The sequence below is a fragment of the Rattus norvegicus genome, chromosome 9, assembly GCF_021556685.1.
Source record: "Rattus norvegicus strain SHRSP/BbbUtx chromosome 9, alternate assembly SHRSP_T2T, whole genome shotgun sequence".
NCBI classification, from domain to species: domain Eukaryota; kingdom Metazoa; phylum Chordata; class Mammalia; order Rodentia; family Muridae; genus Rattus; species Rattus norvegicus.
In genome coordinates this window covers 19,662,427-19,687,433 of record NC_141542.1, presented here as the reverse complement: position 1 = coordinate 19,687,433, position 25,007 = coordinate 19,662,427, and the positions used below count along the sequence as shown (strand labels likewise).

Sequence of the window (25,007 nt, the reverse complement as noted above, 5' to 3'; positions counted from 1 at the left end):
GATATCTTAATAAGAAACCCATTCTGTCATTCGCATTATCTCAGTGTTTGGTAGGAGACATTCACATTCTTCAGTAGCTTGTCATCAGTGCAGGAAATGACATCGAGGTCTCTCTCTGTCTCTGTCTCTCTCTGTGTCTTTCTCTGTCTCTCTGTCTCTCTGTCTCTTCTGTCTCTCTGTCTCTCTGTCTCTTTCTCCATCCCCTCCCCAATTGTTTTGTTTTCTAATACAAGGTCTCACACTTTAGTCTTGAAATCAAGGCAATCCACCTACCTCAGCCTTGTGAGTGTCGGGATTCCAGGCATACACCATCTTGCCCAGTGAATTTTGTGACTCTCGTACATCCCTTTACCATTTCTGAATTATTTTTAATATTGCTGTGACCCTTTTCTAGCTTCTAGATGTAGATACATTAACTGATTAGAAGGTTTTATTTTTAAAGATTTATTTATTTCTGTACATGAACACTCTGTTTGTGAGTGTGCCTACATGTCAGAAGAGAGCTTCAGACAGAAGAGGGCATTGGATCCCACTACAGATAGTTGTAGGTCACCATGTGGTTGCTGGGAATTGAACTTGGGAGCACTGGAGAAGCAGCGCTCTTAACCACCAAGCCATCTCTCCAGCCTGATAAAAAAGATTTTAAATTTCATTCTTTTCGTGTTTGTTTGCAATCTTTCTTCTTGAGAACACTGTAATGGAATGTCCAAATGGTAATTAGTGGCGGTTGGTAGAAGGAGCCATATGTGTAATGCTGCCATATGTGTGAGGGGCTGGCAACAGGGGGCAGAGCCAAGACCATGGCCCTGTGCCCTGAGGCTCGCCTGCTGGATGTGGGCTCTCAGCCCCATCAGGATGCCTTCAGGTGAGGACAGCAGGTGGTGGCTAGTGCCCTGCTGAGTCAGCCTAGGAGAGTGGCAACCACAATTGCCATTACCAAGCCTCCAGCCTGGGGCAGCTGGAAGCTCTGGCTGTGATGGCCTCGGGTTGGTCACAGTGGGCCTGGAGGCCTGAAGAAGCCGCCCTGGCCTCCGCAGAGCATTGAGAGGGTACTGACAGGCCTGGGCGGAGCCCGGAGCTCCGCACCACGGGCCTCCCGGTGTCGCGCCTCCCGGTGTTGTCTGCCCCACGGAGTGGGCACACGTGTCCTTCCCACCCCGCCGCTCGACCGCGCCCGAGCCGGGCCTCAGGTCAGGCGGAGCTCGTGGGTGAGCGCGTGGCCTGAGGGGACGGGGCGCGCGCGTTATATTTGGCGCCCGCAGCAGCGCGTGTTCCTGGGCGAGTTTTCCTTCCGCTGGTGCGGGCAGCCGGGGCGCCGCCGCCCAAGCTGACTCCTCTCTCTCCCTCTCCGACCCCGGCAGGGCCCTGAGGTGATTCTGCCTGCACGATGTCCTCCTTGCTGGAGGCGAGCTCTTCGCAGGCGCCACATCGCGAACAAAAAGAGAAAAGAAAAAAAGAAAAGGAAAAGCAGAAGAGACCAGGGAAGGTGGCGGTAATGGCGTGGGGGTCACCTCGGACACCGGAGGGCGCGCTATGACAGCGGCGGGGTTTCCAACGGAGACTGCAGCCTCGCAGTGTCCAGGGACTAATCCCAGGCCAGCCCTGCCAGGGGACCAGGAGGCGTGGCGCTCGGGCAGACCCCTTGCCAGACCTCCGGTCTGGTCCCCAGGGACAGCAAGCAGCAAGCAGGGCGGGCTGCACCTTAAGAGCAGCATTATCAAGGTAGGTAGGAGACCCGCGCCCCTCCTTAGGCTCCTTCTGGCCCCCCTCCCCCGCCCTGGGAAAGCAGTGGCAGAAGGAGGCAATGCAAAGTGAGCCCATTGGGTAGGGGAAGGGAGTGTTCAGGGATGGATGGAGAGCTGAAGCAGGGATTGGAAAGCCTGTGTATTGGAAAAGAGTGGAGAGGTGGTCTGGAGTGTGCATGAGAGCTGTGCTCTGACATCCCCAGAGCAACTTGGGGCTGTCACCACTCTCCAGATGACTTGGAATTGAATGGCCTGTACCTGCCAGGGCAGGACAGGCTTTTCAGAGGCAGCTTAGCCTGGTGGCACACTCCCTGTAATGTTTCCATTGTATGCTAAAGGACGGGGATCATGGGAAAATATTTTCTTAAAACCTCAGGCAATGAATTATTATTTAATAGATTTCTTCTGATCTACTTTGTAATTGGTTGCCCCTTGCAAGAGATTGTATTTGGAGGATGTAAAATACCCTCCTTCAATTCCTCAGAAAAAGGGAACATAAACAGAGATTTCCTCCTTTTTAGCCTCCAAAGCTCTGAGAGATTACAGTTCTGCATAATTTAATTCTTTCCTGCCTGCTATGAGCAGCCCTCCAGATCAGCAAGTTCCTGTGGAATGGTTTTGCTTGTTTTTGTTTATTTTCCATGGTGCTGATTAGAAAGCCATGAATTATTTTGTGAATTTTAAATATTAAGAGGTGGCACCCAGAGTTGATGGTGGTTTCCTTCAAACAAGGCAGTGTAGTTGCAGCATAAAAAAAAAAATTTCTTGTGACAAGAAGTGGAAAAAGAAAGTTGATGAGCTAAGAAAAGTAGACCCTTGAGCCAGATCAACCATTTGGCTTCCTCAAATATGGAGCAAGCATGGAATATTGCTTTTTCAGAATCGATGGGGTTTTTAGGATTGGGCAGTGAATGCTGTCTGGGGCTAACCCGTCCCTTTTGTGGCTGACAACTCTTAGGAGACAGGTCAGAATGTGCCAACAACACAGAGTGGGCACTGGTGGTATTTGAACTCAGAAGTGCTCAGGAACTGTGAAAGTTTCTCTGTTATCGCCCTGGATCCATCTAGTGAAATAGACTACTGTGATGCTGTGTAAGAGGCCGACGTGAGGGCTGGAGAGATGGCTCAGTGGGTAAGAGCACCAAGTGTTCTTCCAGAGGTCCTGAGTTCAAATCCCAGCAACCACATGGTGGCTCACAACCATCTATAATGAGTACTGATGCCCTCTTCTGGTGTGTCTGAAGACAGCTGCATTGTCTCACATATAAATAAATAAATCTTACAAAAGATTGTCATCTACTGCAGTTTCTATGTGGACAGGGCACAGTTAAAGGGCTTAAAGATCAAGTACATTGCCTGTCTTTAAAGATCAAGTGTATCACCTAACTTTTAAACCAAGAAATGTAGTGTCTTTTTTGCTGCTTGTGTAGCTTTTAGTGATGTATCTTTTCTCCTAGTACGTCCTTTGTTTCCATAATAGTTGTTTTCAAGTATATATGATTATCGCTCCTATTTGCAGAGCTATTCAATATTTTCATTGGTTAAATATTTGTGGTGAATTTACATTGTGATATCAGTAAAATGCTATGTGAAAATTTTAGAGAATATACCGGTTTGGGTAATTTTAATAACCTTTGCCCTCAAGTGGTGGCCTGTTTTCACATTGAAAAGACTGGAATTCATTACCATCCATAGCAGGATTGATAGGGAAGCACAATGGACAGCAACAGTGTTGTTCCCTTTGACAGTTGTGGGAGCCAAGAAAGAAGTGTGACTTGCTTTTTGTGATTTACCAAATCAAGACTCAGTATCATTACTGTAGAAGCCCATGGAAAAAATGATGAAGTTTTCAGAAATCACCAGTAGAAGAAATGGTGGTTTTGCTTATATTGAATTCTGAGTTTCAAAGTTATGTTTCATTTTTCTTTATTCCTTAATGAGGCTTTTTATTAAGTTTTTTATTCACCATTACACACTTAGATGCGCAGTGCTAGGATCTTGTAGGTGCTCATTAAATCACTGATCATTGGGGAGGAGGAATGATAAGAAAGTATGTATTTTCTGTAAGTACTCTTAGTTTTGGGAACAGGTGGTTTTAGGTTTACCATCATAGTTTGGTATCTTGTCCCACATAAGACAACTTGACAGAACCCCCTTTCTGGCCATTATGTTCAACTTATTTTTCTCTTAAACATTCTTGAAAATCATGGAAGTAGTGTGGAAAATTGATTGTACCTGCATTATAGCAAAAAAGCCCAGTCTAGATAGGAAGCAGTTATGTTTCTCCATGAGCTGATGAATTAAAACATCTAGATTTTAGGAATTTGGTGTTGTGTTTTCTAAACATACATCTTACAGCATACAGATAACATCATGATAGAATAAAGGAATCTTTTGATTTAGCACCAAATTCCCTAAAGCAATGACTACTGCACAGCTCTCTTGGCCATATGAATAGCCGAAATTATATTTCACTCTTTTAAAGAAATAATGAAAGCACTTAAGGTTAAAGCAGAGCCCATGGGAAAAGTTTGCTGTGGTGTTTCTCTTTGGTTTCTTGTGCTCTTTCTAGAGAATGACTTTAAGAAGTCAGGGCGACCGGTCAGGTGGTCAGTGTGGTCAGGCAGTCATGAGCAGATGGTTAAGCGATGTGCTAGGGCCCCATAGGCCAGTGAGCCCAGCTGAGAAGCAGAGTCTAGCCAGTGAGCCTAACTGAATAGCAGAGGCTAGACAGTGTACCTGACTGAAGATCAGAGGCTAGCCAGTGAGCCAGGCTGAAGAGCAGAGGCTAGCCAGTGAGCCTAGCTGAAGAGCAGAGGCTAGCCAGTGAGTCTGACTGAAGAGCAGAGGCTAACCAGTGAGCCAGGCTGAAGAGCAGAGGCTAACCAGTGAGCCTGACTGAAGAGCAGAGGCTAGTCAGTGAGCCTAACTGAAGAACAGAGGCTAGCCAGTGAGCCTGATTGAAGAGCAGAAGCTAGCCAGGGAACCTGACTGAAGAGCACAGGGTAGACAGTGAGCCGGACTGAAGAGCAGAGGCTAGCCAGTGAGCCTGACTGAAGAGCAGAGGCTAGCCAGTGAGCCTGACTGAAGAGCACAGGCTAGCCAGTGAGCCAGGCTGAAGAGCAGAGGCTAGCCAGTGAGCCTGACTGAAGAGCAGAGGCTAGCCAGTGAGCCAGGCTGAAGAGCAGAGGCTAGCCAGTGAGCCTGACTGAAGAGCAGAGGCTAGCCAGTGAGCCAGGCTGAAGACTGAAGAGCAGTGATTTTAACCTTTATTTATAAGTTCTTCCGTTTTCCTAAAATTTCTACAAAGGTTTGCCTCCATAAAGTTTGACTTATAAGGTTCTCCTTGCTCTCTTCTTCTTATCTCCTTTCCTCTTGCTCTTATGACACAATAATTTCCTTACTCTCAATGCCTTACTCTCAACGCTATGCCTTTACTTCTAAGTTCTTCTTGAGTTCTGTTCTCTTCAGTTCAGTTCTGTCTAAAAAGCTTTCTCTCTCTTTGTCCTCAGCATTTGTATATCTTTCTGAACACAGCATCACATGGTGAAAAGGTCACCACAAGTTTGCACAGGAATTCAAATCATAAGTTGGATAATCAGTTTAGGACAGGGAATGTTTACATGCATATCCATGAAGAGTAATCATCAGGATAAACCGTCACCATCTGTCACTGGCTCTGCATGTTCATGGAGAGTTAAAAGCTGTAATTTTTATGAGAAAAGAATAAGTGAAATTTCCTATAGGCAAATCCAGTCAATTATTTATGTTCAGTCCTTGCACCTATAGTAAATCATTAGTTCTCTTTTTATGAACTTTGGTTAATTGGTTTATACCCTCTTAGCATGGGTTCTAATTTGTAGATGCCTGCTTGGTATTGCAGAAGCAATTCACTCATGAAACTTTTAGAAGGAAGAGTTCTCAATGCAATTTTGATTACCAGAGAAAACATAATAGCTGTCCCATTATAAAGGAGCCTAAAATTACTAATCTATTTTAGGAACTCTTATAGAACCATCATAAGAATTAAGAAATCATCTATTTGTCCGTACATCATCATGCCAAGACAATACATCTTCGTTGCTCTGTGGTGATCTGCTCAAAAGAGTGGGGTAAAGAGCATGACAAATACAGAGGCAGATACTTGCAGCCAACCATTCAGCTGAGACCAGGGTCCCCAATGGAGGAGTAAGAGAAAGGATTGAGGGAGCTGAAGGGGTTTACAGCCCCATAAGAACAACACTAAAATACACCCAGAGCTCCCAGCACCCAAAATCACCATCCAAAGAGTACACATGGACAGACCCATGGCTACAGCTGCATGTGTGGAAGAGGATGGCCTTCTTGTGCACAAATGGGAGGAGAAGCCCTTGGTCTTGTCAAGGCTTGATGCCCCAGTGTAGGGGAAACCAGAACAGGGAGGCAGATAGGCCTGGGTGTTTGGGTGGGTGTGGTAACACCTTCACAGTAGAAGGGGGAGGGGGTTTTATAAGGGGTTTTGTGGAAACCAGGAAAACGGATAACGTTTGAAATGTAACAAAAGCCCTCTCTGGGGAAGGGACAGCGGATAAGCTGCTCTGAGCACCTACTTCCCTGCTGCCTCCCTTTGATCACGACTGTGGTACATGGTGTCAGCCTGGGACTCTCCATGGGCTGCTGCTGGCACTGGTCCTGGCGTTCATGGCCAAGAGCATGATGAGCAAGGAGCACATGGTTTGTCCTGATTCAGAGCAGGGCGAATGGCCACCAGAGAATAAGTACAGCTTCCTGTACGATCATGAGGTCTTCCTGGGCAAGGACGACTCCAAGACCTTTGATAGCTAATCCTGGACGAGAGCAGGAGAGGCTGGGGAAAATTGTTGATCCAATCAACAGTGATGAAGGCAGCCTTGTTACTACTGAGGACCTGAAAGTTTGGATCAAACAGGTACAGAAAAGATACATCAACCCAAAGGTGGCTAAACTCTGGAAGGATTATGATAGGGACATAGATGAAAAATCTCCTGGGAAGAATACAAGCAGGCTACCTATGGCTACTACCTGGGAAACCTTTGCTGAATTCCAAGATAGCTCTGATCATCACAACTTTAAAAAGGTGCCTCCACGAGATGAGAGGATGTTTAAGGCCTTGATGGTGACCTGACAGCTACTCAGGACGGGTTCATTGCTTTTCTGCACTAAGAGGATTTAGAACATATGAAGGAGATTGTAGTTCTGGAAACGCTGGAGAATATCGACAAGAACGGGGATGGTTTTGTGGACCAGGATGAGTACATTGTGGACATCTTTTTCTCACGAGGACAATTGCCCTGAGACCGACTGGGTTTTGTCTGGGGAGCAGTTCAATGATTTCCCAGATCTGAACAAGGATGGGAAACTGGACTAGGATGAGATTCACCACTGGATCCTCCCTCAGTACTATGACCATGCACAGGCTGAGGCCCAGCATCTGGTGTATGAGTCAGATAAGAACAAGGATGAGATGCTGACCAAGGAGGAGATTCTAGACAACTGGACCATGTTTGTGGGAAGCCATGCCACCAATTACAGGGAAGATCTTACCAAAAATCATGATGATCTTTGAAAGAAACTCATCCTCATGTGGCCACAGTCACATGCTTTCTACGGATATTCTGGTTGATTGCTATATTTGTCAAGTATATAGCAGTTGTGTCCCTAAACAATAAGAAACCTTTCTAAAGCTCAAAAAAATCATACATTGCACCACAAACAATAATAGTAGGAGATTTAAACACGCCACTTTCATCAATGGACAGATCAGGGAAACAGAAATTAAACAGAGACACAGAAAGACTAACAGGTTATGAAACAAATGGATTTAACATATATTTATAGAACACTCCACCCTAAAACCAAAGGATATACCTTCTTATCAGCATCCCACGGTACCTTCTCCAAAAGTGACCATATAATCGGTCACAAAACAAGCCTCAACAGGTACAGGAAGATAGAAATAATCCCATGCATCCTTTCAAAAAACCACGGACTAAGGCTGCTGATCAATAACAACAAATAGGACAGAAAGCCCACATATACATGGAAGTTGAAGTCAATGACAACTTGGTCATTGGAGACATAAGAAAGAAATTAAAGACTTCTTAGAATTTAATGAAAATGAAGATACAACATACCCAAACTTATGGGACACAATAAAAGCAGCGCTAAGAGGAAAACTCATTGCTCTGAGTGCCTGCAAAAAGAAACAAGAGAGAGCATATGTCAGCAGCTTGACAGCACACCTAAAAGCTCTAGAAAAAATTAAATAAACCCTAGAGGAGTAGAAGGCAGGAAATAATCAAACTCAGGGCTGAAATCAAACAAGCAGAAACAAAACCGAGTATCAAAAGAATCAGCAAACCCAGGAGCTGGTTCTTTGAGAAAATCAACAAAATACATAAACACTTAGCCATATTAACCAGAGGTCACAGAGAGTGTATCCAAATTAATAAAATCAGAAATAAAAGGGAGACATAACAACAAAATCTGAAGAAATTAAAAAGATCATCAGATCCTACTACAAAAACATATATTCAATAAAACTGGAAAATGTGGAGGAAATTGACAATTTTCTATACTGATACCAGGTACCACAGTTAAATCAGGAACAAATAAACCATCAAAACAACCCCATAACTCATAAAGACATAGAAACTGTTATTAAACATCTCCCATCCAAAAAGTGCCCAGGACCAGATGGATTTAGTGCAGAATTCTATCAGACCTTCATAGAAGACTTCATACCAATACTGTCCAAACTATTCCGCAAAATAGAAACAGACAGAGCACTACCAAACTCCTTCTATGAAGCCACAATTACTCTTATACCTAAACCACACAAAGATACAACAAAGATAGAGAAATTCAGACCTATTTGATTTATGAAAATTGATCAAAAACGCTCAATAAAATTCTTGCAAACTGAATCCAAGAACGCATCCAAACAATCATCCATCATGGTCAAGTACGCCTCATGGCAAGGATGCAGGGATGGTTTAATATACGGAAGTCCATCAACGAAATTCATCATATAAACAAAGTCAAAACCACATGATCATTTCATTAGATGCTGAGAAATCATTTGACAAAACTCATTACCCTTTCATTAATAAAGTCCTGGAAAGATCAGGAATTCAAGGCCCATATCTAAATATAGGAAAAGGCAAAATACATCCAACCAGTAGCTAATATCAAACTAAACTGAGAAAATTGAAGGAATCCCACTAAAATCAGGGACTAGACAAGGCTGCCCACTCTTTCCTTACTTTTTCAATATGGTACTTAACGTCCTAGCCATAGCAATCAAACAATGAAAGTAGGTCAAAGGGAAAAAATTAGAAGGGATGAAGTCAAAACACTAATATTTGAAGATGATATGATAGTCTACTTAAGCAACACCAAAATTCTACCAGAGAACTACTTAACCTGATCAACAACTTCAGCAAACTGTCCGAGTATAAAATTAACCCAAACAATTCAGTAGTCTTCCTCTACTCAAAGGGTAAACAGGCTGAGAAAGAAATTAGGGAAATGACACCCTTCACAATAGTCCCAAATAATATAAAATAACTTGCTGTTACTTGAACCAAGCAAGTAAAAAATCTGTATGACAAGAACTTCAAATCTCTGAAGAAATTGAAGAAGGTCTCAGAAGATTGAAAGATCTCCCATGCTCATAGATTGGCAGGATGAATATGGTAAAAAATGACCATTTTGCCAAAGGCAATCTACACATTCAATGCCATCACCAACAATATTCCTACTCAATTCTTTATAAAGGTAGAAAGTGCAATTTGCCGTCATTTGGTATAACATAAAACCCAGGATAGCAAAACTCTACTCAACAATAAAAGAACTTCTGGGGGAATCATCATCTCTGACCTCAAGCAGTATTACAGAGCAATAGTTTGAATGGTATTGGCATACAGACCGGCAGCTCAGTGGAACATAATTGAAGACACAGAAATGAACCCACACACCTATGGTCATTTGATCTTTGACAAAGGAGTTAAATCATCCAATGGAAGAAAGATAGTATTTTTAACAAATGGTGCTGATTCAACTGGAGGTCAACATGTAGAAGAATGCAAGTTGACCCATTCTTATTACCCTGTACAAAGCTTAAGTCCAAGTGGATCAAGGACCTCCACATCAAACCAGATACACTAAAAGTAGTGGATAAAAAGTAGGGAAGAGTCTCGAAGACATGAGCACTAAGGAAAATTTCCTAAACAAAATACCAATGGCTTATGCTTTAAGATCAAGAATCGACAAATGGGACCTCATAAAACTGAAAAGCTTCTGTAAGGCAAAGGACAGTGTCATTAGGACAAAAAGGCAACCCACAGATTGGGAAAAAATCTTGACCAATCCTGCATCTGATGGAGGGCTTATATCCAAAGTATACACAAAACAGAAGAAGTTAGAGTACAGAGAGCCAAACACCCCTGTTAATAAATGGGGTTCGGAGCTGAAGAAAATATTCTCAGCTGAGGAATATAGAATAGCTGAAAAGCACCTAAAGAAATGCCCAATATCTTTAGTTATCAGAGAAATGCAAATCAAAACAACCCTAAGAATCCACCTCACACCAGTCAGGATGTCTAAGATCAAAAAATCAGGTGACAACAGATGCTGGCGAGGATGTGGAGAAAGAGGAACACTTGTCCATTATTGCTGGGATTGCAAACTGGTACAAGAACTCTGGAAATCAGTCTGAACGTTCCTGGAAATTTGGACATTGCACTACCTGAGCACACAGCTATACCTGTCCTGGGCATATACTCAAAAGATGCTCCAACATACAATAACACATATGATCCACTATGTTCATAGCAGCCTTATTCATAATAGCCAGAAGCTGGAATGAACCCAGATGCCCTTCAACAGAGGAATTTATTCGAAAAATGTGGTATATCTACACAATGGAGTACCACTCAGCTATCAAAAACAATGACTACGTTCAATTCATAGGCAAATGGAAAGAACTAGAAAATATCATCCACAGTGAGGTAACCCAATCACAGAAAAACACACTTGGTATGCTCTTGGGAGCGATGGCCTTGAAGCCCTCCATTATTGATGTTATTATTATGGTTAGCATTAAGTATGACTGGGTTCATGGAAAATAGCCAGCCAGCTGCAGAAGACTAATACAAATGTGGTGGTCAAGATGAATAATCATATGATAACGTCTGACATTAAGATACCCAAAGTCATGACCTGTAACCTTTCTGAAAAAACAACATCCTGCTGACTAATAGATATTACAAACCTGTGACCTTTCTGACAACCTGTCAACATCAGCCGATTCCCTGACCACATGAATATTGTGTCCTTGGCGTGGGTAAATGTTTCTTACTACTCTCCTCTCTCTGTTATCCATTTTATGCTACAAATTCAGCCTTGGGGAAAAATAAAATTGTCGCCTTGATCAGACTCTTGTCTTGGAGTCCTTCTTCACATCTCTTGTCCCTCATTCTCTTCCAGGTACTCAGAAGCCCTCATTGACAGTATGCACTCATTGATAAGTGGATATTGACCAAAACCTCGAATTACCCAAGATGCAATCTACAGATCTCAGGAAACTCAAGAAGAAGGATGACCAAAGTGCAGATGCTCCCACTCCTTCCTAAAATGGGGAACAAAAATATCCATAGGAGGGGATATGGAGGCCAAATCTAAAGCAGAGACCGAAGGAACAGCCATTCAGAGTCTGCCCCACATGTGGCCCATATATATACAGCCACCAAAACTAGGTAAGATTGATGAAGCTAAAAAATGCTTACTGAAAGGGACAGAATATGCATCTCCCCTGAGAGACACATCCAGGGCATGTCAAATCAAGAGGTCAGTGCTGGCAGTAAACTACTAAACTGAGAACAGGACGCCCTTTATGGGAATTAGAAGAAGGATTCAAAGAGCTGAAGGGCTTGCAACCCCATAAGAACAGCAATGCCAACCAAATAAACCACTAGCAAAAGACTATACGTGGACTGACCCAGGGGTCCAACTGCATATGTAGGAGAGAATATCCTTGTTGGGGCACCTGTGAAAGGGGAAGCCCTTGTTCTTAACAAGGTTGGACCCTCAGTGCAGGGAAATGTCCGGGAAGGGGTTTCTAAGTGGCATGGATTGGGGGACCATACATATGGGAGAGGGCACGGCAGGGGGGCTTATGGACCAAAAGCTGGGAAAGGGAATAACGTTTGAATAAAACATATATATCTATTAAAAAAACTGAAATTTAAAAAAATGATACTAATACCAAAAAATAATCAAAAAATGTGAATAAGAAAGAAATTTTAGGTTTTGGAAAAAGATGAAGGCCAGGTATTTGAAAAACTGTATGACCATGGTAAACACTTTAATATACTTGAGAAATTTTTTATATGTTAATGAACTGCATCTTTTTTTTTAAATAGTGAATGGAAAAACAGTCCCTCCCTGGCTGTGAGGCTAGGTATCCAGATGTAGTGGAATTTATTATTTGTTGGTCCTGAATCTTTGAGTCTGCTTCTAATTCAGCTTATGCCAAGGAAACTAGGCCAAGGTGATATCTAAGCCATTGACCCAACTATCTGGACTACCAATTACATGTGAAATTCCAACTTGTAAATGGGAGGAGAGGAATAAAAGATACCTTTAAGGATTTAAAAAAGATGAAATGTACCCAAAAAAATCCAATAAAAAAGTTTAAAATAAAAATAACTTAGGAAATACAAAATACTGGGGTGCCATTCCACAATCATGATGTGTTTCTTCTTTGATAGCTTACAGGTTAATTTACTTCTCTATGACTGTTTTCTTATTTCAAAGTAAGTAATGGCATCATCTGTGGAGTGATGGTGAGAACAAAAGCTTTGTCGAACTTGAATAATTGATCCCTCTGGAGCATGTGCTTAACATTCTAAGCACAGGGAAATTTCCTGAGGGGATTAAAAGACAAAATCCAAACATAAAACAGGAACAACAACGATGTAAAAACATTCTGCACTCTGGGTATGAAGGCATGTTGCAACTTTAATCAGCTTTGTAGGTATTTCTAATAAACACACAAAGAAACAAAAATCCTATCACAGTCCTAGCAGTTGCATCTAACAAAGAGAGAGCTGTGAGGTAGTGCATGCTGCTTCTCTCCCCAGATACCCCTGGGCCTCAGGCCTGCACCCAGTGAGCTGGACCAAGAGCAGCCAGGTTGAAATTCCTGCTGCCATGGCAGGATTCTGCAGGAACATTTCCCTTTGACAACAAGGAACCGTGTGGAGAAGACCTCTTGGTGAGTCCTCAAGGACTCTATGTGTCCTATTCTACAGGGAGAAGCCCTGCCAGGTCTTTGGCAAGGCCAGCCATTTGTATGGGGAAGTCTCTGGTCCTGTGGCAGAGGGCGAGGAATGGCAGAAAGAATGGCAGCTCCACTGAGAGCAAAGGCTACCCCTTCTAAGCCTGTGACCTCCTAATTAATTTATCTTTCACCCAATGCCCTATTCACATTTTCTTACTATCATACAACTGTGATCTTGATGAGCAGCTGGGCTCTTGTTTTCTTAATCAGTTCTTTGTTATCACAGACGTTTTTAACTTACTCCAGCCCCTGAGACTTATTCATACCTTCTGTATGCAGTAGGACCCTTGGTGGGCCTGTCATCTCAAAAATAGAAGGTTCGGTAATCCAAAAGATTGGACTCCAGTTTACCTCAGGCCAGAAAAGAAGTCAACCACCATTAGTAAAAGAGCAAGGGAAATATTACATAGGAAAAACAAGTGGCTTAATCAGAAGAAAAGATCCTCAACTTCTAGGGCCCGCACATCTGCACCCCTCTCTTCTGAGCTTTGTATAGTGATGTTGTATAACTCCAGATGGTAGTAAAAGTCAGAGTTCTTCCCAGAATGGTCAGACATGATTTTCACTCTTACATCTCTGAGGTGGGGTGGCATTATACCACACATTCATGTTGAATTATTATAACACCTATGATAAGAAGACAGAATCCATATATCACAATGCCAAATAGACTCCCTCCTGAACGTATGGACCCATTAAAATTGAGGTTCAACCTGAACTCAGGCCATTCCACTCCCTTTCCATCCTCCTGATTCTTCTGTTTGCTACAAGTAAAAGTTCATGGTGTAGTCCCCAATATTCTCATGCCTAGACTTGTCTATTCACGAAGAATGATATTGGAGAAGTGATGGCTATATAGTTACAATGTTTTAACACAAGGTACTGGTTGACATTTGCTCACTGATGTCCAATTTAATTGTCTTGTTATATATGAGAAAGGGAGGATGTCCTACATAATATATAAAACAGACAGAAATTTATTATTTTATATATGCCATGTAGTTGATCCCTATGTTCCCAAGAAAAAGTTTTTATTGCAAAAAAATAGGATTATAGACCATTGATTTTGAGAAATACATGGATATGTAAATGAAAACAATGTCGGCTTTCAAGGACTGCACAGTAAGCAAATATTTCCAGGTTTTATACACTCAGAGGTATAGAAGAAATATATTGGCCTCCAGAAGAAGGGAAAAGCTTAGGAATGGAAATGTGTGTCACATACATTGTCTCAAGTAGTTGATTTACTTTTAAGAAAAATCTCCCTCCTCCTTAGTCCCTAGAGATTTGGGTGCTAAGAAAAATCTGTTCTCCAATTCAGGGTTGTAAGCAACCCTCCCCAGCAAAAGCATTGTTGACTTCTAATGAAGCAGAGAGACATATCTAGCTTTGAAATAGAGGTTGCCAAATGGTATTCCCAGTGACACATGGGAGACTGGAGGAAAGGGTCCCCACAGAAATTCATCAGTGAGGGGAGAGCTGGTTGGTAGGTAGGCCATAGAATTTTCCAGTGACATTACCAGTAAGCCGTTCACTGGACACTCTATTGTATCTAAGAGATCCCTAGAATCTTCTGTGATGTCACCAGTGTTGTGGTGACACCAACTGCCTTTGGGATATTACTTCAGTTCCCTTTGGGTTCACAAGCAGGCATGTTTCGCCAGCTGCTCAGGCTTTTTCGGAAGGAAAGTGTTGATCAAGGAGAGACCACACCAGGTCAGAGAGAAGCTGTCCCCCTCTCTAGTGACACAGGAAGGAGGAAATCATTCTGGGGAAGGCTTGGTGAGTCGTGGGCAGAGTTGGGGAACATCCTCAAAGAGGTAGGTTTGAGATGTGCTTTCTAAGACTAGGCCTTACAAGCAGGAGCCTTGGGATTTTTCAAAGGCAAACCAAGAGTCAGGAGTTCCTGTTCTTTAATTTGAGAGAAAGCCATAAAGTGGAAAGACTTTAGTGTCTTTTCTTGAAGCTTTTTAACTGTGAGTGTCAACGAATGGCAGTAGGAGGCACTGTGGGATTAACAATGTGACGATCCATGGTTGGGAGTTGAAGCACTTCATCCTCTAGATTACTGTAGGTTACATAAGTGTCTGATGGCGAGAACAAGGAAGGATGCACCCCTAGTCATGAATTGAGTTCTCAGACACTTTGGGCTGGACCACACTTGGTTAGAGCTTGATGGTGGTAAGCATTATGAAGTCATTATGAACTCCAGGATTATCTGCACCACATCTGATATGAGATAACAATGTCGCAGATGTTTATGTCTCAGTCAGAAAATAACTTTCAGTGCCGGGGGTTGTGTAATAGTGAGTGTGGCACGTTTATGGCATTAGAGGTTGGGAAGAGGGACATAGCTTAAGAATCAATCTTTAAGAAAGCTTTTCTGCTCTTTCAGGGATTCACCCAGTCTCTACCATTTCCCCTTCCTCAACCTCCTTTTCGAATTCAGAATGATCTTTTCTGCCCACGGGCCATCAAATATGCAAATTCACTTGGGTTTATATGTCTACAGGTTTTGGTAGGAAGGCATCATCCCAAAATGTCATCAGTAAGCAAGAGGAGTGTCTAAAGGAACTGGAGGAACTCAAATTTGAAATCCAGAAGTGTCAATTCGAGAGGGATGAACTTTATCAAATCCTGGATCTTTATATCTATGATGAGTGGGACCACAGGTAGTCATTATGCCCAGTAACCTGTTCACTGTCTTGCGCTCTCTCTCTGCTACCTCGAGATTTACTCATAGCACGAGAAAGTTTCACCTCTCATCCTGGATTTTAAGGAGATTTGGCAAGCATTTGCTTGTGAGATAAGCTAGGTGCTGTGTGTTTAGGGTCAACCTCTTTTGTACTTGACCCTGAGCTCCTTGGATTAGCGTTGGTTTTGTCAGCAGCTGGAAGGACATGGTCACACTTGCTGAAACTGTGTGTGTGAATGAAATGCCTGCATGTCATCACTCTTTTACTCTGAATTTGTTCATTATACTCTGATTCTATGGCACCTCCATGGATGTAGTTGGCATTCTAAATGTGTTTGGATATGGGTTGGTATGCATGTATGTGGAAGTACATGTGGTGTTTTACTCAGGATCAGGACGTCTGGGACCTTTGATGGGGTCTGAGGATTTGTTTGATCAACACTTTGCAGGTCATGATAGTGATGAGTACGTGGAGGCCCACACTGATCAAAAGAGCACTTTGCTCCTTCAGTATACCTTGGTGGCACCCAGGACTCTCCTGACGGGAGGAGGTGCTATAAATCCTCTTCCCGGTCAAACTTAGTTATGCCCTCTGGGAATTCATGTAACGATAGAAACCAAGGATTGAGTATACCTGCTTTCAAAACAAGAGAAAGGTCATCACAGTTTTCTCTTGGGCCCAAAGCTGTGGCACAGACTGGAGGAATCTTCTTCCTGAACTAGTCAATTCCATCATGCTCACCTTGCCAGCTCTTTAAGGTCAGGTCCTTCCAATTGGTACCGTGGCTCTGTTGTCCTGTGCCCAGGATAATAAACTTAACCAGTACAAATACTTTGAAGGAGCAAATATGTGGTACATACTGAGTTTAAGTAATAGAGAGAACAGTCTGATTTTACCTAATTTGTTTCACCTGCTTTGGTCTTTAGTTTTTTATTTTTTTAACTATCCAGGGATTGATTATTGTGACCTAGAAAGGTCACTGTGGTATTGACCGTTGTTATTCCCAAACAGGCAGCTCTCAGGCTCTGCCCCCTCCTATATAGTGAGTCTTTGCAGAACCATATCTCTCAGGATTCCAAGGAGTCCTTATTTCAAAACAAATGTTTGCTTATGTACATAGAAATATTTTCTGTGGATTGAGTCTCACTGTTGGGTTTTGGTCTGGTTTTTGACTTTGCCACTTTCTTCCCTTCCACCATTCCTTGAATTTGAAATTTTTTATTATATATTTTCATTTACATTTCACCTAATTCTGAAATCGTGAGTTCAAAACATTATTTGTTCCTTTGGCCATGACCTAACCCAGGCTGCATGTCGAATTGCCAGTCCTTCAATCTGAACATGAGATGAGAATGATGGCTATGCAAATGATGACCAACTCAATAAGCGATGCCATGGAGAGGTACAAGGAGCTCATACAAGTGAACAGTTCCTACCGGTGAGTCGCTGACAGAGATGAGAACCCAGCACTAGGCAGGGAATGCTTCTGTCCTGTATGACTTTGAACCAAAGTCAGGGCTCTGGTTCTGTAGTGTCTGACTCTTAACAAGAAGGCTGCCTCCTGGCAAGGGTCTTAGATTTGTAGCTCTTGGACTCAGTTGTCGTACATGTGAAGGTTGTAGAAGACCCTCCAATTGTTATTTTCCCCGTTAAAGTTCCTCTAGATAGAAAAGGTTTGCACCATGATGGGAGTATCAATCAACTCTGAATCTCTAGGACTCTGACAGGAGATTTAAAGATCTGTGATCCATGAGAAACACATGGAAAGTTTGTATAGCTATTGGGTCTTCAACTCCCCCTCAGAGGGGCTTTCCCCACAACGTGAAGATGGTTTCACCATACCATGGACATACGAGCTCCCTTATGGACCATCTCTTCTACCTTGATTTATATAAACCGTCTTAGTGTCAGGATTTTCAGAAGTACTTTGATTCATGTGGAATGTGTGCTCTGGATTTGACCTCCTCTAATTGGTGCTAACTTGTATAGTGTGGCTCTATTCTGGGGATTTCTGAGGATGAGGACCCTTGAAGGGATGATTGTACTTGCAGGAGTGACAGGCAAATAGAAGCTGGCTGGTATTTACCATTTTTTGTTTGTGGTTCAGCATCAGGCAATCCCAGCTCCTGCGTGAACAAGCTCAATTGAAGAACAATATACAGATTTTGCTGAATGAGAAGAGAGAACTGCTGGTGGAGCAGACTGAACTGCCAGCATCCTCTGTGGAGACAAAGAGGCTCTGTGAAGAGGCTGGAATGAACATCTGTGACCCCAGAGCCACGCAACAGCAGGTAGGGTTAGGACTCAGGGTCAGGTTGTCCTCAGGTCTTACCATAACCATAGACAAACCAATGTAACTGTCTATTGACTGATCCATGTCCTGACCTAGGTCTCATCCAAGTGTTCATTCATGTGATGGTTTACAAGGCTCTCTGTGGAGATAGCCCCTTTTCAAGAAACTGCATGTTTGGAAAGCAAATGCTCCTGATCTTCGAGAGTCTGCACTTCATTAAAGGAGATAGGTTGATCACACAGGACAGCACTACGTGCCATTATGTATGGAGGGTGCTATGTGGGAGCCCCTCTTTAGACTAGAACAGGGCTTTGAGGGATGAAGCAAAAGCCCGGAGCTCATTTTCTTTACAGGGATCATGTGAGACTCAAGAAGTAAGTAGTTTTCAAGGAGGAGAGCCTGCTGGAAATGCCAAAGAAATGGTTCTCATTGTCATTTGTGGTGGCTTTTGTTCTTCCTCCCCTCATGTCCCTGTATATGAAGATGGTGACTTCATGCTTCATAGATCTTGGGTAACTACAGAGCCTGTATATCAGCATGTCAGTCCTGTCTTATTTGAGTGCTCCTGGAGAGTTCATAACTGGGCCTTACAACCTGAAGCTGGTTAGAAGAGCAAGGATGTGGAAAAGGTTTCTCAAAGGCTGAGGGTTGGCATGAGAGACTTGAGACTTCAAGAACAAAGTTATCCGTATGTACCCCCAATTCTCACCAAGAAAGGTGCATTGCTGTGCTGACCTGCATCTTAGGGAGCATGCGGGGAGGCCAGTTCATGACATGCAGTTTTGTCCAGTCATTATCTAACTTAGTCCCTTAAGCCTACGTCTCTCAACAAACATGAAGCTTCCTGTTTTGTGCTGGCCAGCAGTCTTTGCATCATTCGTCCAGTTCCAAGTGGAGCCCCCTCTCTTATTTGTCTCAACACATTCTTAAACCATTCAGCTCTTTTAAAAATAAGGATTAGATTTCTTCGCTTTACCTGAACAGAGTTATCCCCCGGGGAAGATTCTGGATTGTCTTATTCCATGATATTGCATGGAATCCTAGAGTGCAACCCTCTGCTGACATTGCTTTGCTGACTATATCATGGGCACTGCATTCTTTCAGGATAGATTCCCTCTCAATATTGTACACAGTGCTGCATTTCAGAAAAGTCAGGGTATGTTATTTATTTAGCCTTTTTCTGACTGACACAGAGGTTGTTTTAATATCACAGGAACTCTAATGTCATGAAATGTTCCTGGTAACTGACCGTGAGTTACTGTCTTCTCTGATGCTTCCAAAGTCTTCTATGAAGGAAACAGGGTAGTTTTAGTGAGGGGCCTATGATGAGTCAGCATAGAGCTCGATGGAGTCTTTTCCTAGAAATCTCTCTCTTGGGGATTTGATGTTGTGTTGTTTAGGCTATCTGTGCAGAACATGTAACTTACTTGTCGGACCAGCAAGTATCTGCATAGAAAGGTTTCCTGAAGTGGAAATGAGTACAGGCCAGGGCAGCACAGCCTGCTTGAGTCTAAGAGACTTGTACACAGCATTGTTCCCACTAATTCCTCACTCAACAGGAAATGTGCTGCATAAGAGCAAAGTTTTCATTTGTGCATGCGAGTGTGTATCTGTGTCTGTGTGTGTGTGTGTGTGTTTGTGTGTGTGTGTGTGTGTGTGGGTATGTGTGTGTGTGTGTGTGTGTGTGTGTGTGTGTGTGTTTGCAGTAGTGAACCTGTGTTTCCCTCAATTCCAAGTTTCATGAGAAAAGTACTCTAAGCATTCACTTTACATCCATGAAACATGAAATAGAGCTGCCCAGTCATTTGGCATCTCCATCTAGCTCTGTACAGCAAAAGGACACTTAAATTACTAACTTACTCTGTTTCCAAAAATTTCAGAACAGAATTATCTTGTGAAGTCTGGGGGAGGAGTGGAAATATGTTCAACTGAGTCGTGTTTCACAGGGGTAACAAATGGTACAGGCCTAGAGCTTGCAGGTCCCTTTTTGTTATGGTGTAGAAGCAGGACAATAAAATCCTTTAGAAATGCAACCCCCAAAAAGAGGACACAAAAACACCTGTAAAGTTAGATTTTCAAGTGATTAGGGGCAAAACTACTGATCTGCATTGAAATCCTTTGGAGCACATCAAAGGAATGGAGTACTGGGAGGTAAGGGCAAGGCTTCTCTAGAAAAATCCATGAGTTTATTCTGCTTCTCTGTTCTTTGTGAATTGTGAAAGCCCACTGGAAGGTTGTGTCACTCACTGTGTCTTCTCCAAGGTTGCTTTCCACATTGCCTGCTACCATTTCTTTCGAGCTACCTTGGCACACTACAACTTCCCCTGGGAGTTTGGCTTGGATTTTATTCATTGAGAATTCGAGTTGCTTGGAATTGTATCGTCATCCAGAAAAAGTCCCATAGCTATGCTGTGGTGCAAGAACAGGGCAGTTTCAGGAACCCCTTTAGGTGCACAGTTAATCCAAAGCGCTCCTCTATGTTATCTGTGTAGCATTCTGCAAGTTCTGTCGATCAACATCATTTTCTCTCAGTTAATTTCAGCCTCAATGGGTTAGGAGAAATGATGAGCCTCAAATGGGTCTGACAGTGTAAGAACAGGTAGCCCTATGAGAAGCCATGTTCAGAAAGTGCAACAGAAGTTTTAGTTAACCCAGTGATTCCACAACAAGGAGTAGGTATTGCCATTGCAACTATGGAGCATCAATGTTGTAGTTGTCCCAGAGTAACCTTGAAGGAGAATCTATCCAGAAGTCCATCAGCCAAGGAGTAAAAGTGTACCATACGATGGAGCCCTTCCATAGATTCTGATTCAGTGTGAGATAATCCATGCAAGCTTTTACTTACTTATTCAAATTATCTGTGGAACAATCACATTACGGGGAGAAAATTTGTTGATTTGGATCCTGGTTATGGAGATTTCCTATGATTCTAGCTTTGGGCATGAAGTCACTCAGGCTATGGTAAAGACAGCTCCGATTAGAAGAAGTTGCACACTTTGGGGAAAGTCTGAAAGAGTGAACAAGAACAAGAGTCTAGTCCACCACCAACATATGATCCTTTGCTGAGCAACAAGACAGCTCTACACAGCCTTTGGGACTTGCTAAGCCGGATTGTTAATGGGGAAAGAACCCTGAGTCTATGACGGTTTATGGGAGGACAGCACATCACTGACTGAGCTGTCTATAGGCTCTGGCCACTATGTACATATCCCACTCAACATTTGTTTTTATGTCTCCAGCGAATCCTGGGGAATCTTTACATTAAGCATTAATGTTCAGGTAGGAACATAGGCTGGAAGAAGCCACTTGAATATCCTTCCGTATATAAATACCCTTTTTGGGTGGATGACCACCCCACCTGGATTTCAGCCTCAGGCAGTTAAAGAGCTACTCAGAGTATTGTTCTGGTACAGTTCATGTGAATTTTGCCCATGAAACAATATATTTGATCCTCTGGATTTCTTGCTATGTTCTACTCCTTTCTTCCTGTGATCTCTCCGGAAAGATCTGAGGGCATTTTCTCTTCTGTCCTCTCACAAATTGCCTTACACTAGCCATAGACTTACGGGAGTGCTGTTCTCTTTCTACATCACAATCACCTTTAATGTCCGTGTGTACGCTGGGAAGATTTGCATGGAGCACATTCTCAGTGATTACAGGATCTATGCAATTCCCATGGATTTGATGTGAGATGGCTTCTCTGTGTATTTGCAGATACAGTGGTTACAAATTGAACCTACGCAGGTTCCTTCAGTCCTAACATAATCAGAAATTTCACCTCAATTCTGGGCATGTTCTCCAGAAGGATTCCATATGGTATTCTAGGTTGCTCATACCTCTCTTGAACTCAGATTCAGACATAGCTACAATGTTATTATTCAATGTCATATACCTGGACCAGTGGGAAAAAATGCTCATTTTTCTCTTAATCCCAGTACAGTGCATAGTCCACAGTTCAAATTCTAGCAGTGTTAAAAGCTGAGATATAAATCCAAGCGCAGGTACTCTATGTCACTTGGGGATGCAGGGACTGACCTCAGCTGACAGGTCATGCTGGATAGTCCAACTGAATAGAGCTGATGTAAGAGGGAGAGCTGAATTGACAACCACTCAATAAATCTTTATTCCCTTGCTCTGCTAGGTCTGAAATTCTCCAGCAGAAACTCGAACATGACACAGACCAGGACAAGATCTCCCTTGGAGAGAAGAGCTACAGGAGGAGAACTAAGTGTGCACAGCAAATACACCACTATTGCGTCTCATCTGTAGTGTCCATAGCAATTGTGGACTGCATTTTCCTCCTTTAGTTTAACTTCTTTGGATTGAATAGGCCGTACTTTCACCTCAGCTCTCTCCAGCAAGTGTGCACATTTAGGGGGACTCAGAGAAGTGCTGATGCACATCAATCAAGAGCTGCTGGTCATCCAGAAAGACTGTGCACGTGTAAATTTGTACTTGTCCTGATGGGTCATCCAGAAGAGTTTCATGGAGATCAGTTCACAACATTGGAAAGACTTTGTGACAAAGTCTGTAATATCATTTATACTCAGTATTGGTAGGCTTTTTCCTTAATACCCCCACTCCAACAAAACAGACCTACTTCCACTCCTCTCGAAAAGATTGTTACCATCACTAACTGCTTGTCTACTATGTCTCCAAGGCAAGCCACAGGCTATAAGTCTATTCTGCAAAAGGAGCAGCAAAAGAATGCTTAGCGCAATTCTTCTATTTAAAGTTTGGTTAATTTTTAATTGTTTTGGTTATTTGGTTTTCCTTCTATTCATTTGAAGATTTATTATTTATCTGTTGTTGTTGTTTTGTTCATTTGCTTTTCTATTTTGATAAGGATATAGTCTCTACATATTGACTGCCTGCATCTGGTTACTATCAAGTAAATTGGATGTATTCTGGTCAATAAAGGAGTAATCTCAAACTCTTCACTCTTAAGAACCTTCTTTATTGATCATTAGTGTCAACATCTGAAGTCCCACAGCTATCAGGGAGGGATGGATCTCTGCATTCTCATTGGGACTGGGCATCAAATCACTTCCCAGTCAGACTGAGATTCACAGGCATTTATACAGTCACTGTGCACTGTGTTTCCAACTCTGAATTTCAACTTTGTCATGCATACATTACCCACTGTGTATGCTTGCTGTCAAATATATAGTTACCTCTAAAAATACTCTGTCGATGACAGTTTTGACCAAATTAATAGGATAAACATAAATTTTTCTGTAATACCTCCCAGGACATATAAACATGGTATAAGGGAGTTTAAAGCCATCGGGAATCCTGCACCCAAATCCTGGGGCAGAAAATGCTGAAAACCCTGGAATGCAGATAATCCTGAGACCACAGGAAATAAAGCAACTTCTGACCAGCTCTTCCCACATCTCTGGCCCAATATTAATCTGCATGGTGCCTCTGGAAACAGGAATAGAGGAGCAGTCAGTGGCAGGAACCTGCTTGGTTCAGCCTAGGCCCAGAACCTACCTGGGCCCCAAGCATATTTGAAGAAAACCAGAGGCATACAATTCTCTGTTTCCTGACTGTGGCTTTTTTTGATTCGAAGCTCAAAGTACCATTTTGTTGTTGTTGATTTTTAGTTGGATATTTTTCATTTCTAATTCAAATGTTATTCCTTCCTTGTTTTCCAGAAATAAGTCTGAATACCATCGCCCTCCACCTCTGCTATAAAAGTATTCCCTTCACCAGCCATCCACTTTCCCAGCCTAGGCAGGACCAAGGGCTGCTCATTCCATTTGTGCCCAAGAAGACCATCCTCTGATACACATGCAGATGGAGCCATGGCACAGTCCCTGTATAGTGGTTGGGTACTGGTTTAGTCTCTGGGAACTCTGCTTGGCAGCCATGGTTGTTCTTATGGGTTTGCAAGTCCCTTCAGCTCTTTCAATCTTTCTGTAATTCCTCCAACTGAGGTCCAGTTCTCAGTTCAATGGTTTGCTGCTAGCATTCACCGCTGTATTTGACATGATCTGGCTGTGCCTCTCAGGAGACATCTATATCCAGTTCCTATCAGCCTGCACTTCTTAGCTTCATCCACCTTATCTAGTTTGAAGGCTGTATATGTATAGGCCACATGTGGGGTAGACTCTGAATGGCCATTCCTCTAGGCTCTGTTTTAAACTTTGCATCCCTATCCCTTCAATAGGGATTCTTCTTCTCCTTTAAAGGAAGGAGTGAAGAATCAGCATTTTGGTCATCCTTCCTGAGTTTCATTTGGTCTGTGAATCTTGGAGAATTTGAGCATTTGTGGTAATATCCACTTATCAATGAGTGCATACCATGTGTGTGTTTCTGTGATTGGGTTAACTCATTCAGGATGATATGTTTTAGTTCATTCTCTTTGCCTATGAATTTCATGAAGTCATTGTTTTTGATATCTCTGTAGTACTCCATTGTGTAGATGTACCACACTTTCTGTTTCCATTCCTCTGTTGAAGGGCATCTGGGATCTTTTCATTTTCTGACTATTATAAATAAGGCTGCTATGAACATGGTGGAGCATGTGCCCTGTTGTATGTTGGAGCATCTTTTGGGTATATGTGCAAGAGAGGTATAGCTGGGTCCTCAGCTAGTGCAATGTCTAATTTTCTGAGGAACCTCCAGACTGATATCCAGAATGGTTGTACCTGTCTGCAATCTCACCAACAATGGAGGAGTGTTCCTCTTTCTCACATCCGTGCAAGCATCTTCTATAGCCTGAGTGTTTGATCTTAGCCATTCAGACTGGTGTGAGGTGGAATCTCAGGGTTGTTTTGATTTGCATTTCCCACATAACTAAAGATGTTGAACATTTCTTTTGGTGCTTTCAGCCACTCCATATTCCTCAGCTATGATTTCTTGTTTAGCTCTGAACTGCAATTTTTAATAGGGTTATTAGTCTC

At 42.7% G+C, this 25,007-nt stretch overlaps 1 protein-coding gene across 4 annotated transcripts in view; it reads left to right on the top strand.

The window, feature by feature from the left end:
• Nucleotides 1-23,029, top strand: part of LOC134480478 (uncharacterized) — a 34,052-nt gene extending 11,023 nt beyond the window's left edge. The window contains exons 1-6 of one of the 4 annotated variants that reach the window (XM_087568615.1): nt 1,455-1,722; nt 11,253-11,521; nt 15,620-15,779; nt 17,110-17,241; nt 17,911-18,094; nt 22,238-23,029. In XM_087568615.1, coding sequence (XP_087424741.1) covers nt 11,431-11,521; nt 15,620-15,779; nt 17,110-17,241; nt 17,911-18,094; nt 22,238-22,243 — 573 coding nt within the window. In that variant the 5' untranslated portion in view covers nt 1,455-1,722; nt 11,253-11,430 and the 3' untranslated portion in view covers nt 22,244-23,029. Of the gene's footprint in view, nt 1-1,454; nt 1,723-11,252; nt 11,522-14,683; nt 14,890-15,398; nt 15,414-15,619; nt 15,780-17,109; nt 17,242-17,910; nt 18,095-22,237 lie in introns of those variants that run through there. The other 3 variants (XM_087568614.1, XM_087568617.1, XM_087568616.1) reach the window with 3 other exon arrangements.
• Nucleotides 23,030-25,007: the final 1,978 nt, after the last annotated feature.